We start from the raw sequence: 12,788 nt of genomic DNA on the forward strand, positions 1-12,788 counted from the left end.
GAGACAGTTTTCCTGGGGTAGGAATGAATTCCCAAAGCCCAAATTCCCAGCCCTTAAATGCCCCATGCTCCAGTTAACCCCTTGCATACCAGACATACCATGTTGTCCACACATCCTTTCCTTCCCCTGCTTTGCCCCCAGCACGGGCAGTGCTTCCTAATGGATGCCAAGCCAAAGTCCCGGAGATTTGGGCTCCAGCTCCGGCCACACTCCAGTGCTCGGCTGTCAGGACAGCACATGTCGCTCGGATGCTGATAAAGGCTGATGGGGGACTCTGGCTTTGGAGCTTGGCTCACCCCATCCCACCCAGGACCAGTCCCAGGGGGATCAGCCCCACATTGCTCAGCCCGTTTCTGCAGCAGCAGAAAGGTGCAGAGCCTGGGGTGCCAGCGAGCCTGTGCAGGACACCCCCAAACCCACAAGAGCCAAAAAGTAAAGTGAAAAAAATAAATGAAGCAACTACCCTCAAACCCACCCCAGCTCCAGCCCCGTCCTGGCTCCTTTAGGTGCCGGGAAGCACTAAGACAGACGCCTTTGACTCAGTGCTGGCTCATTAACACAGAGAGGCACTTGGCATCACACTTCCTTCCTTTTTTTTAAATAAAGCATCCAAAAGCAGCACCCTTTATACGTTGCCAAAAGGTCACAAGGCTTTATAGCACCGGGGAGCACATCTACACGCCATCACCCCCACTTAGGGGTCCTCACCTTTAAACATAAGGTGCAAAGTGCTGCACTATCGCTCCTCACATGTCGCAATGGCCCCAGCCTCAGCCCCAGCACAGAAAACCCCAACACTTCATCTTCCCAGCGCCTCGGGAAGGAGATTTATAGCAGAGAGCACTCACCCTAAATAATGCACCAACATTTGCATTCCCTGGCTGTACTACAAGTGTGTGGCCACTAGCAGAGTGCTTTCCTTCACACAGACTTTAAATCTTAAGGAAGGACTTACCAGCCAAGCAGACTCATGGCAATGACCTCCCTTGCTGTGGAGAGAGGAGGAGGAAGAAGGAGGAGAAGGAGGAAGGGCTGCAAACCCTGCAACTTAGTGGGACCGGGTGGGCTAAGCAGCATCAGGTGTGGGGTGGGAGCAATCGTGCCCCAGCTGCGGCTGATCTGGTTGAGCGTGGCCATAGCTCTCTGTGCTCGGGGGTTTGGGTCTGGATCCTTTATGATTGGGATCTGTTGCTTTTTGGCATGGCTGCTCCAGCCCTTCTCTCTCCATCTCCCCCTTTTTGCCCCTTTGGGGGATGTTTCTTGGGCTGGCTCCGACCCTGCCCCGACTGAGCTGCACGGTCCTTGGCTCCAGCTCTGTGCGGATGCCCCATTAAAGAGATGGTTGAAGGGCTGTTATTACCCCCCCACCTCCCCTCCACCCCCTCCCCTGCGGATGGAGGTGTCCCAGCTGGCTGGGGTGGCCCTGGGCATGGGAGACCCTCTCACAACCATTGGTGGGGTCTGCACCTTCCCCAGGGCACCTTTCCCACACACAGCCTACAGCAGTGGTTTCCCCCAACCCATTTTCCACATTTTGTCCATTTTTGCCCCAAACTGTTCCATAGCCATGCACCAGCCTAGAGGTCCCTTGGTGGTGTGGGGGTAATTGCAATTAGCCCAAGGGACACTCCGCGGTCAGTCCTGGTCAGCCTGGATGGTCAGCACTGAGGACAATCCCACTATTTTCTTTTGCTGGTGTGTTTGGTGAAATCCCCCTTCTCTTGGTTGGAATCTCCTCCTGCAGCAGGCACCTCCTGAGGTGGGGATATGCCAGTGGGTGATGATAAGGGCTGGATATTTAATCTATAGTTTATAAAGCTGGTTCCTAGGCAGGATAAGATAAGATACCGTCCAGCATCACCCTTCACAAGCTGCACGGCGTGAAATCTTCAGTGCTTCCAGGGTGGTTTAATTTCACAGCTCTGCAGCCGAGTGGGGTCAATGGAGGGATCCAGGGTGGATTTTTTTTTGCTTTATTTTTAAATTTTTGTTTTAACCCAGATCCATTCCCGCCTAGTGTTATTCCCAGCATGCTGCCAGGACAGCGTGGGAGTGAGAGCATCCACAGCATCCATCCACTGAAATGGATGGATGTTAAAATCCCACAAACACTCTTGAAACCGTGTCCACAGGCAGAGTTGCAGATGAGGGATGTGCAGATGATGCACTCCACAGAGAGAGCATGGGTCTTCTCACCCCACCAGACTAATTAATAAAGCAGCTTTGCATTTTGAAACAATCCCTACATGGCTCAGAAATTCTCCCTCGGAGGACGCTGCTGAGTTGGCCAGGAGGATGCTGGGGGAGGAGGAGGATGCTGGAGTGGGTGCGTGGTCCAGGTAGGAGATGTTGCAGGCAGGTTCCCCTCTCGTCCCCCATCATTTGCCACGTTGGGTTGCAGCCGCTTCCCGAGGTCGGGCTGAGTCCCAGCCAGAAAATGAAGGGGGAAAATTAAAACAAAAGCCCCCAGCCCTGAAGCAGCTCCTGGTGCAGCTCCTCACGGTGTTTCAGGCTCCAATTTCTTGCTGCCGGTTTCTGAAGTGTGGCCCAGGGCCCGGCATTAGCTCTGGCTGCAGCTGGTTAAGCCCGAATGAAAAGTTATTTTCAGCTAAAAACAACCTCCTGGCACGTCCCCTGGGATGCTGCTTCAGGGCAGACCCCGCCGGTGACTTTTTGTTGTTGCTGTTTATTGCATTGAACCAGTGCCTAAATAATTTTGAGATTAAGCACCCAAATAAATAGCTGAGCTGTGGGTTGGTATCGCTCCCAGCGAGACCTCAGCGATGCTACTGCCTCCCAAACCACAGCCGTTGGCCCCATCTCTGCTTCCCTGCAAAGGGGGATGCTGGTACCCAACTTCTTGGGGAGAGTTTGCATCAGAAACAGAGACAGCCTTTTCTTGTAAAGCAGGAAAAAAAAGAAAAAAACCACTGCAGGGGTGTAAGGGGAGCTTAAGGGTTGCTTTTTGGGAAAAGGGTGGTTCAGCAGCCCCGCAGCTGGGGGGACTCACATGGGGCAGGCTGGGACCAGGTAGAGCAGCATGGGGGAAGGTGGAGATGGGGCCAGATCTACTCTGGGCAATAGGGTACAAAGCTGCTATCACTCCTGTTTGAAAGGCAAAATAGAAATTAAAATGAAAAAATAATACTAAAAATTGAAACAAAACATGCCGAGTTTCCAAAGGGAGGTGAAAAAAAAAGATTGTGGAAACCCTGACTTTTCTAAAATGAGCGCAGAGCGGTTTTGTTTCTTGCAGGCTTTAACTACCATTTCCCAGCTCCAGTGCCAAGTGCCACTGGTAATGCAGGGTGATGTGGAAGGTGATGAAAGCCAGGAGAGAGAGACAACAGCATCGCCAGCACAACCCTCCCTGGCTCCTGCAGCGCTGTCCCCTGTCCCCTGTCCCCTGTCCCCAACCCCATGGGGTGACAAAAATGGGTGATAAAAGCCCCTGGCTGGGGACAGTTCCCCTCTGCCCAGCCCCAGCCCTGGGCCAGGGAGATGTCAGTCTCTGAGCTGCTAGGAGTGCTTGTGCTGGGAATATATTTTTGCCAGAAAAGGCAGTTTCCAAGCCATTCTGCAGGGATGTTTTGGTCTGGAGAAGGATGTCGTCCCTGAGGTTTGCAAGGTCCAAGGCTCCATGCTCAGTTCAGACCAGAGAGAGGGAGAAGCAGAGACAGGAATAAAAAAACCCAACCATTTCATACAGATAAAACATATTTCAGCCATTTACATGCACCATGGTGGGCTCTGGTCTTGGGAAGGCAAAAGGCAGAGATCCCATCTAAGCTGCAGCATTGCATTTTGAAGCCTCCTGAGTTGCCGGAGAGCAGAGCAGTCCTCGCCCCTTCGCTCTGATCCATCCTTCAACAGCCCCTGGCATCCCGGGGCTCCTCCTGCCCCAGAACTGGGGGGAGCGGGATGGGATGGGATGGGCCCCCAGCACCAGCAGACACAGCTGCTGCGGATGGACGGGGTGTTTCTGGCCGGAGAACAGGAACAGGGCAGTGATCAGAGCATAAAGGGCACCATTTACTTCTGGATTGATGAGGAGGGCAGGATCAGGCGTGGTCCTTGGGTACCTGGGCAAGATGCTGGTGCCAGACGCTTAGAAAAGGCAATGCTGCTGCAAAAAAATCCTTCTCTGCTTTTTGGTAGGTGACATCTCCCCGGAGATGGGGGAAAAGAAACAGGCAAAGAGCAAAAAAGTGCTTTGGAAAGATGCAGCCATCTGCCCAAGTAGTACCCTGCCATGGGGATGCTCCCACCTCGGTGTCCTTGGCAGCCACCCGAGGCTCAGCACCCACTGGCAGTGGGTGCCCAATCACCGCCCCCCCCGGCTCCCGGGCCTCTGCCAGAGCCAGAGATGGACTCTGTGTTAAAAAAGGTTTTTTTTGGAGGGGGAGAAGGACCGGGTCAAACCCCAGCATCGTGCCTCCCAGGGTCAAGGGAGGACACCCTGGCAGGGGTTTGTCCTGGCATTTGCATGAGCCGGTGGCACAGCTGGGACACTCCACCCCTGCCTTAAAAATACAAAGGTGAAGGATATTCCTCCAGTTCCTATTTATTTTAACCAGGCCCCACCATTGCTGCCCCATGGCCATGCCATGGCTGGTGGGACCTGACAGCTCCTCACCCCCTGTCCCCATCCTCACGTGGGCTTCACCCACGGGGGATATCGGGGGGACACCGCAGCCACATGCCAGGGGGAATCAACAGGAATCGGGGCTGAGCACCAAAGCAGTGACCAGCCCACACCTTCCCCAGGGGCAAACAAGGCAAAGGTCCTGGGGCAGGATCGGGAAAGAAATGATGGAGCAACCATTGCTTGTTTGCAAGAAAACAGACAGCTGATGCTTCCCTTCTCCAGGCTGCTGAGGTTGGAGCCGTCTCCTGAGATGGGATGAGAGCTGCATCCCGCAGCACAGCCTCACCCAACACAGTGAATCCTGTTTCTCTACTTCATTTTTCGTTTTATCCACATTTTCCTACTGCATTTTTCTGCTATGATGAGAGGTTTTTTGAGGGCTTTGTTTCTGTGCTACCTTCTCTCTGGGGATCACACCACCCCAGTGCCAAGATTGGCTCTCTGGCCTCATCCCACGCAGCTCCTGTTCTGCATCCAAATGGCACCAAATAACATGACGGCACCCAACAGGGCCCGGTAAAACTAGCACCAACACTCACCCCTACCTCTCTGCCCCATCGCATCCCTCCTCCCACTACCCGCATCCTTCACCCCACCAGAAAACAGCATAAATAAACCCCGACCCGCAGACGGGCTTTGGGAACTGCTGCACCCCAGCGAATCTGTTTTAATTTCACAGCTGCCTGGATGGCAGGAGGGTGGGCAGCAGCATCTCGCTTGCTGCCTGCAGCTCTCTTGGGCACCTTTTACATCCCTACTCTGCAAAAAAAAAAAGCCCCAAACCTTGAGCTTATCACCTTATCCTGCAAATATTCAGTAGCTGTGGAGCATCCTTACTCTCTCCAGCTGAGCATCTTGCAGGGAAGACAACGAGGCGAGGCGGGACCGCATGGCATCAAGATAATATTTAATAGCCCCGTTGGGCTTACGTGCTCTGGTCAAGCAAATTTTCCGGTGGGTTGAGAGTGGGCAAGGGGACACCAACCCCCCAAAACATCCCCTCACCCCAACCCCGCTGAAATAAAGTGCTGCGGGGGCTGGTGGGGCTTCGCCCGCCCTGTGTCCCCATCCCGCGGTTTGTGTTGGGTCTCAAAGTGAGGGCTCCTCTGGAAAAGCCACTGGGAGAAGGGCTTGTAAGGCCAAAGGCATCCACCAGGAAGCTGTTGAGAGGCAGCTAGGAGAGGACATCCCACCCACCCCAGGTGAGTCCTCCCCCAGGAGCAGCGGGTCAGGACCTCCCTCTTGGCATCCGCTTAAAAACACTGTCCCTGAACACCTCCTGGACACGGGGGTTTGGGGTTGCTGGTGGCTGCTGGGGGCCAGGATGAGGGACTGCGACGTCACGGTCCCCGAGGGCACTGGGGATGTCAGACCCGCACGCCTCGCTCCATCCCCACCACCCAGGAGCTGGGTCGGAGCTCGCCCCGGCTCGGGGGCTCACTGGGCTCCAGCAGCCGGTCCGAGGACTCGCCAGTACTTTCCAGTTTGGCATAACCCACCAGGCTGACGTGGTCCAGCCGGGGCCAGCTCCGGTTCTTACGGTCCTTGATGGGGGCCACCAGCAGCATCCCCGGCTGGCCGAGGTCCAGGGACTTGGAGTGTCCCGGCGCATGGAGCTGCGCGTCGGGGCTGAGCTCTGCCACTGCCGGTTCTGTGCCGGGGCAGCCGCCATCCATGTTGATGACGATGTGGCCACCACCACCACTACCACCACCACCACCACGGTCCTGGCTGCGGGATGCGATGCTGCCAGAGAGCGGAGCCCGGGAGAGCCGTGGTGCTTCGGAGGGGGGCTCGGCATGTCCCGCCTCGGCTCTCTCGCTGGCCCCCCGCGCCGCCGCGTCCAGCAAGCGGTTGTTGAGCTTGATGACGGGCAACGCCAAGGCGCCGACGGCCGAGGAGAGGAGGGACTCTGCTCCGGTGCGGCCGGAGAGGCTGAGGTTGGCCTCAGCGGAGGCGCCGGAGCGGAGGCTGAGGAGGGAGGCGGCGGGAGATGCTGCCGGGTGTTGGAGGAACTCGGCTGTGGTCTGGAGCCTGTTGGGGCCGTAGCAGTCGGACCACTTGCTGCAGGGGCCGGGGCAGGGCTGGCAGGAGAGATCCACCTGGTAGCAGCCCTCCACGCACTCAGCGTTGGCCTTGGGGATGGGCTGGCCGTCCCCGCGCTGGCAGCGCCCGTCCTCGGGGCCGGTCCCCTCGGGGAGACCCGCCGCCATGGAGTAGAGCCCCTTCTGCATCAGCCTGCGGGTCTCCATGTCCCTGTTCTCGTACAGCATGGTGTTGGCACAGATGAAGATGAAGAGCCCGATGCCCATGATGACGGGGCCGATCAGCTTGAGCTTCTCGCTGTGGGGCACGTGGCGCCCGGCAGCCACCTCCCTCCTCATGTCCCCTGCAATGCTGGCATTCCTGGCACCAGCCCCAGTGCCCCCGGGTCCCCGATGGGGCCAGTAGCCCACCACGGCAATGGTCATGCCCACCAGGACCACTGAGATGCCCACCATGACGAAGGCTCCCGACGGCGAGCGCATGCGGAGCTGCCCTTTCACCGGGACCTCCGGCGGTGACTTGCGCCGCAGCCTGCGTCCCCGGCGCCGTGGCGGAGCGGGGGGCACCGGTGGCTTAGTCGTTCCCCCCTCCGGCTCCCGCATGGGTCCGTTGGTTTCAGCGCTCTCGGCAGTCATCGTCTCCGGCTCGGCCACTCTTCCTGCGGGGTGGGGAGGAGAAAAAGGTGAAGAGGCATCACTGGGGGTCCGCGTGCCCGAGATGCTGGGAGCATGGGGATGCCACGAGCATGGGGACCACAGGGACACTGGGAGCTTGAGGATGCTGGGAACATGGGGACCACAGGGACACTGGGAGCAGGAGGGTGCTGGCAGCATGGGGACCCTGGGAGCAGGGGGATGCCAGGAGCATGGGGGGCATAGGAACACCAGGAACACGGGGATGCCAGGAATATGGGAAGCATGGGCATGCCGGGAGCACAGGGGACACCGAGCCCACATCAGGGACCTGCAGCTGCACCACATCAGGGACCAGCAGCTTTGCCCTCCTCCCTCACCTGCTTACTTTCCTCTAGTTACTTCTCTCTCCCCGCTCGAGAGCAGTGGAAGGGCTACGAAGCTCCCTCCAACCGTGCTGCCAAAGCTTCAAAACTCATATCCCTAAACTGGGACAGGGCAGGGCAGTGAGGATGGCTGGGACCCCACTGCACCACATGCTGCACCGGCACAGAGACATCGCTGGCATCAGGGGCCCAAATGACCTGTCCTGGGTCAACAAGTCCTGCTACACCGCCAAAGGGGTGCCACCAGCCAGCTCGGCTTGACAGTGGTGAGGGAACGGGCCGTTTATTTGCCCGCTGGGGAAACTGAGGCACGGCTGCACGTGAAAACCCAAAGCAAAGCTCTGAAAAAGCCGCACTGCACAGGGCCCTGCAAGCAATGCAGGTCCCCAGTTTGCTCTGCTCACTATCCAAACATGACCTAAAAACCTAAACCAACACCCCATCATCCTCGAGCTGCTCGTCAGACCGCAGGACCCGCCAACTCAGCACCCACGCAGGATTTAAGCTGAAAGAGGCGCTTTTCCCAATCTGCTGCTGTCTCCTGCTTCAGGGGGAAGCTGACCCCCTCAGTGCACCCACGGGGTCCTGCCCTCGCACACACCAAGATAAAGCTCCACATCCAGGGATTTATGGGGCCTTCCAGAGTGCACCGTATTTCATTTTATCCAGTACCTTGTTTCCTAGATGAGCAAGAAGGTGCCGAAGTTGCTGCCAAAACCAGCCGGTGACCAGCCTGGCAGGGAAGCGTCAGCTGGGCTGGCACTCTTGTGCACAGGGTAAGCGGTGCCCCGCGATACGGGGAAGCTAAAACACGCCCTGAACACGTCCCAGACCAAAAACATCTTTAAAAAAAATAAATAACCTCATGTTGACAGGAATCTGTGTCCTTGCAGCCCGGCTACTTGCTGCTGTGTGCCCGGCAATGGTTGGTAATGTGGGCTGTGGCTGTGCAGCCCGGGCAGGACGGCGCGTCCGTGCCCTCGCCCGCGTCTCCTGGCACTGCCGGTGCTGCCGGAGGCTGGTGTGGGAACGCTGCCCGGGCTGTTCCCAAACGGGGCCCAGGGATGTGCCACCGGCGTGAGTGGGGAGCGCTGCAGGGTGGCCCCCAGCCAAGGGATGCTGCATCTTAAATTGCAAAAGGAAAGCGTTCGGATAGCACGGCGGCATTGATATTCAGCAATTAAAAGCCAGAGACTAAAACCATGGAGAAACACCCTGGTAGGAGGAGGGTGACCGCTCTAATTTTACTCCCCGAGATGAATGAAGCACTGAGAGCCAGCAACCAGCATCACCGACGGCAGAAAAATAAGATACTAAGGTTTTTTTTCCCCCAGTCTTAATCATCTTAAGGTGTTATTAGCATCAGAGGGAAGGAATTAAAGATATGAGTTTCAGGATGACAGCGTGTTCCTGGCACAAGGCTGTCAAGCTGTGGCAATTTGAAGAAGGGAGATTTAAAGGAAAAACAATAAAGTCCCAAACAAAACAACCCAAACCCACAGCCCACTGCTGAGTGGGGTGTTAAACCTTTCTGTGAAACAAGCTGATAATCCTGCATTGCAAAGGGAGAAACACAATAAACCCAATGCAATGTTCACCCTGAATGGAAAAATGAGTTTTTAAATATTTTGGTATTAAAGGGAAACAACTCAAACACATCCCAAAGACTGTGGGTTTTTTTGCCTCCAAATGCCCTGATTTAGGTTATGTCCCAGCTTTCTCTAATTACCATCTTAGATTCAACCTCTCTTAATTTTATATCAAACCCTTTAAATGCCTTGCTGGCTACTCAGGGATTAAAAAAGTAAGACTCCCCCCCCCTAAACCACAAGAGCGGAGCAAAGGCTCTTTGTTACCAGCTGAGGGGGAGAAATGTCAACCCCCCGGGGCTCATGGCCCCCCAAAATCACGCTGAACACACACACCAGCCACCTCTGATTTTTGGCCCAGAGCCTCAGTTGTGCCTCTTTAAACCCAATTCTGCCATTATCTCCTTTAGCCCACCCGAGCCCCCCCGGAGCCAAAGCCAGCGCCCGTGGGGACCACGAGCATCCCCCGGGGTCCCACCGAGGGCGTTGGGTTGGGTCCAAGGTGATGTTCCCCTCGGCCGTGCCGGGCTGCTGTTCCCACAACCCGGTGTTAAACTGTGGGAGCTGGGATGTTTAAAAATGGGTGCAGCAGGACCAGAGGGTGCCCATCAGCCCCACATCCATGGGGTCTGGACCCCATTCTCCCCTCTTCTCCCTTTCCCCAGGGAACAGGGATGGAGATACAGGGCAGGAGGGACAGGCAGATGCCAGCAATCTGCCTCCAGGCAGGGAATCCTCTTCGCCCCCTCCCCAGCCCCCTGCCACTACTCCTGCCCCGAGCGCCTCTCCCCTTATCTCCCCGCCGCCCGATAGCTGCCTGCTTTCTGAAGTTGGAGCATTTAATTGCTCATTGCCGGGGCTGGTTGTTCCCAGAGTTCAAAACCATTATTTTTATTAATAGAATCCCCAAGGTTATATAAGCTCTTTAAAAAAATATATTAAAAAAAAAATAAAAAAATAAAACCCAGCATTGCCATCCAATTCTGCAACTCGCAGACGCCGACACTCACGCGAATGGATTAATTCAACGTTGGAGCAGCGGCACTAGACACAGCTCAGCTGGAGGGCAGGGCTCGGGGTCCTGTGGGTGCTGCCGGGGCAGGGGGACAGCCCGGTCCCTTGGCAGGGACAGGCGGTGGTCCAGGGCTCCCGGCCACCTCCCTCCAGCCCGGAGGCAGCCGTGGTTCACTGGGACCCGACGCCTCCAGTTTTGAGGTTTTGATTCCCAGTGGGGAGGAATGACAGTATAGAAATGTAAATGCCGTTAGCGTTATCGAGCGAGATGAGGGCTGCTCTGCTGCCAGGTTCGGAGTTAAGCTTCCAATCCCCGCAATAAGCCTGGCATTAAAATAAACCCAAATATTTCTCTAATCCCCCCCATCATGAAGGCATATTTCTTGTTCCCCCCCCCCCCCCCCCAAATCCTCTCCCACCGCCTTCGCAGACAGACGGTCCTAAAATTTGACACTAAATCCCAACGCATCTGACAACAGTGGAGCTGGACTGGGAGTAAAGCGGAATTCGGGAAGGGTCCCTCTTGCAGGTGGGTCCCTGCATCCCTTGAGTGCCCCGGGGATGCTCTGCCCCTGCCATGATCGTGCTGCCAGCTTGAATTTGCAGCGTGCCACAGGCTATCAAAAAGCAGATTTGGCCTCAAAATTCCCCTCCGGCCGAGGGATGAGGGGCTGCGCCAGTGCCGGGCAATGCCACCCCAGTGCTGTGCCACAGGAGATGCCAGCCAGCGGCCAGCCAGCTTGGTGATGTGCTGGAGAGCTGCAAAAACACCGAGTGGAAAAGGGCCAAGTGCAGGCAGCGCTGAGGGCAGCTGCCTTCCCCTTGCAGGTTTCTCCCCCTTGCCAGTTCTCTTTCCAGGAGTGCACTTGGCTCACACCTGGAAAGGGCTTCAGTGCGGGACAGACTCCACCACGCCAGCAGGGATTTAAAACTCGGCATCTCCCCAGGGAGAGTGTTTCCATCGCTGTCCTGCCCTGCTCCAGGCTGCATTGCCCATCCTCGGGGCATGATCCCATCCTGCACCCAGGATCCCATCCTGGGGGTCTTCTGCAGGTCACATCTGCAGAGCATCACCCCGGGGGAGCTGGTATCGGGAGCACCCTAGGCTGTAACGAACACTCAAGAAGTGCCTGACAAACAGAGAGCACCTCCTTTTCTTTTCCTAAAAGTGACTTTAAAGCCGTTCTCCTGATTTTGGGAATAAACCGGTTTTGAAATTTGTTGCCAAATCAGCCAGCGAAGCCCGCAGCGTGTTTAAAGGCCACGGTGATCGGTGAGACACCCAAAGCGCCGAGGCACAGCGCAGCCCCCTCCACCTCGTCCAAGCCCCCGAGGGAGCCCGTGACGCCAAAGCCGGTGGTGGCTGAGCTGCCCCAAGCCCCCCCTCCGCAGGGAAGGGGGACTCAGGCAGCCGAGACCTTACAGGTACGAGGACGCGCCGAGCTGTGCTGCGAGAGCCCTTCCTTGGCTTCCCCACCCACCGGGAAAGGTACGGGGAATGGTAATGACAGTCTGCGCCGAGATGTGATGCTTAAAAATAACTCCCTTTCAGCCTAACCTCCAACGCCGCCCCCAGCGCGGGGCAGGGAGGGGATCGCACGGAGCAGCATCCAGGCACCGGCTCCCCTCTCCCCATCTCGCTGCCCATCCCGGCTGGAAGAGAAGCGAAGCCAGTGGAGGAGCAGCATCAGTCCTGGAACATGGTGCATCCAGCATCTTGGATGCTTGGGGTGGTTTGAGGCCCCACGTCCTCGCCTGCGTGGTGCCACCTCTTTTCCTATTTTATTCAGTCCACTTCAAATTTTCCCCCTTGGCTACACATTGAAGTTCTTCAGAGAGAGGAAACAAAATAAAAAGCCAACGGGTATCTTTCTGGGTCTCTCCCAGCAGAAGAAAATGCTGTCACCATCCCAGCACCCACCGGCAGCTCCCACTCTGAAGCTGCAAAGCCTCCTCTGGGCTCGGTCCCAAGAGGTAAAACCACCCTGCTGTGACCCCAGCACAAGCATGTTCCCAACGCAGTGACAAAATGTCTCTCCAGCTTCAGCTTTGGCTGGGGACACCTGTTAATCAATCATAATTAATTAAGTTACCTCATAGAAGCTCCCACATAAACCCAGTAATGCTAATTATCATGGCGTGGGAAGGATTATCCCCCTTCCCAGCAGGAACCACCTTCTGGTCCTGGGCTGGGGGGGTCTCGCACCTGGTTTTAACAAGGCTTGTGATATATCTTCACCCTTGCTGCAGCACAGGAGAGCCCGGGTATGACTACCCTCTGCCCGTCACCCAAAGGTGATGGCTCATCAGTCTTAAACATCCTTCATTCCTCTCTCCACAGCAGTGGAGACCTCGGTTTCCCCAAGCGAAGGACGGGATGGATGAGATGTTGACACAAAACCACCTCCACTAAGCACTTGCTGATGGAGACATCATCTCCACGCCTGGCCAAGCTGTGGAGAAGCATCTTGCC

At 56.4% G+C, this 12,788-nt stretch overlaps 1 protein-coding gene across 1 annotated transcript; it reads right to left on the reverse strand.

The window, feature by feature from the left end:
- Positions 1 to 6,015: 6,015 nt before the first annotated feature.
- TMEM200B (transmembrane protein 200B) lies at positions 6,016 to 7,329 on the reverse strand. Its single transcript, XM_010576225.1, has one exon. It carries the CDS (start codon positions 7,327 to 7,329, stop codon positions 6,016 to 6,018), a length of 1,314 nt encoding a protein of 437 aa, XP_010574527.1.
- Positions 7,330 to 12,788: the final 5,459 nt, after the last annotated feature.

The sequence above is a fragment of the Haliaeetus leucocephalus genome, unplaced genomic scaffold (assembly GCF_000737465.1).
Source record: "Haliaeetus leucocephalus isolate CR32 unplaced genomic scaffold, Haliaeetus_leucocephalus-4.0 Scaffold517, whole genome shotgun sequence".
Classification (NCBI taxonomy): domain Eukaryota; kingdom Metazoa; phylum Chordata; class Aves; order Accipitriformes; family Accipitridae; genus Haliaeetus; species Haliaeetus leucocephalus.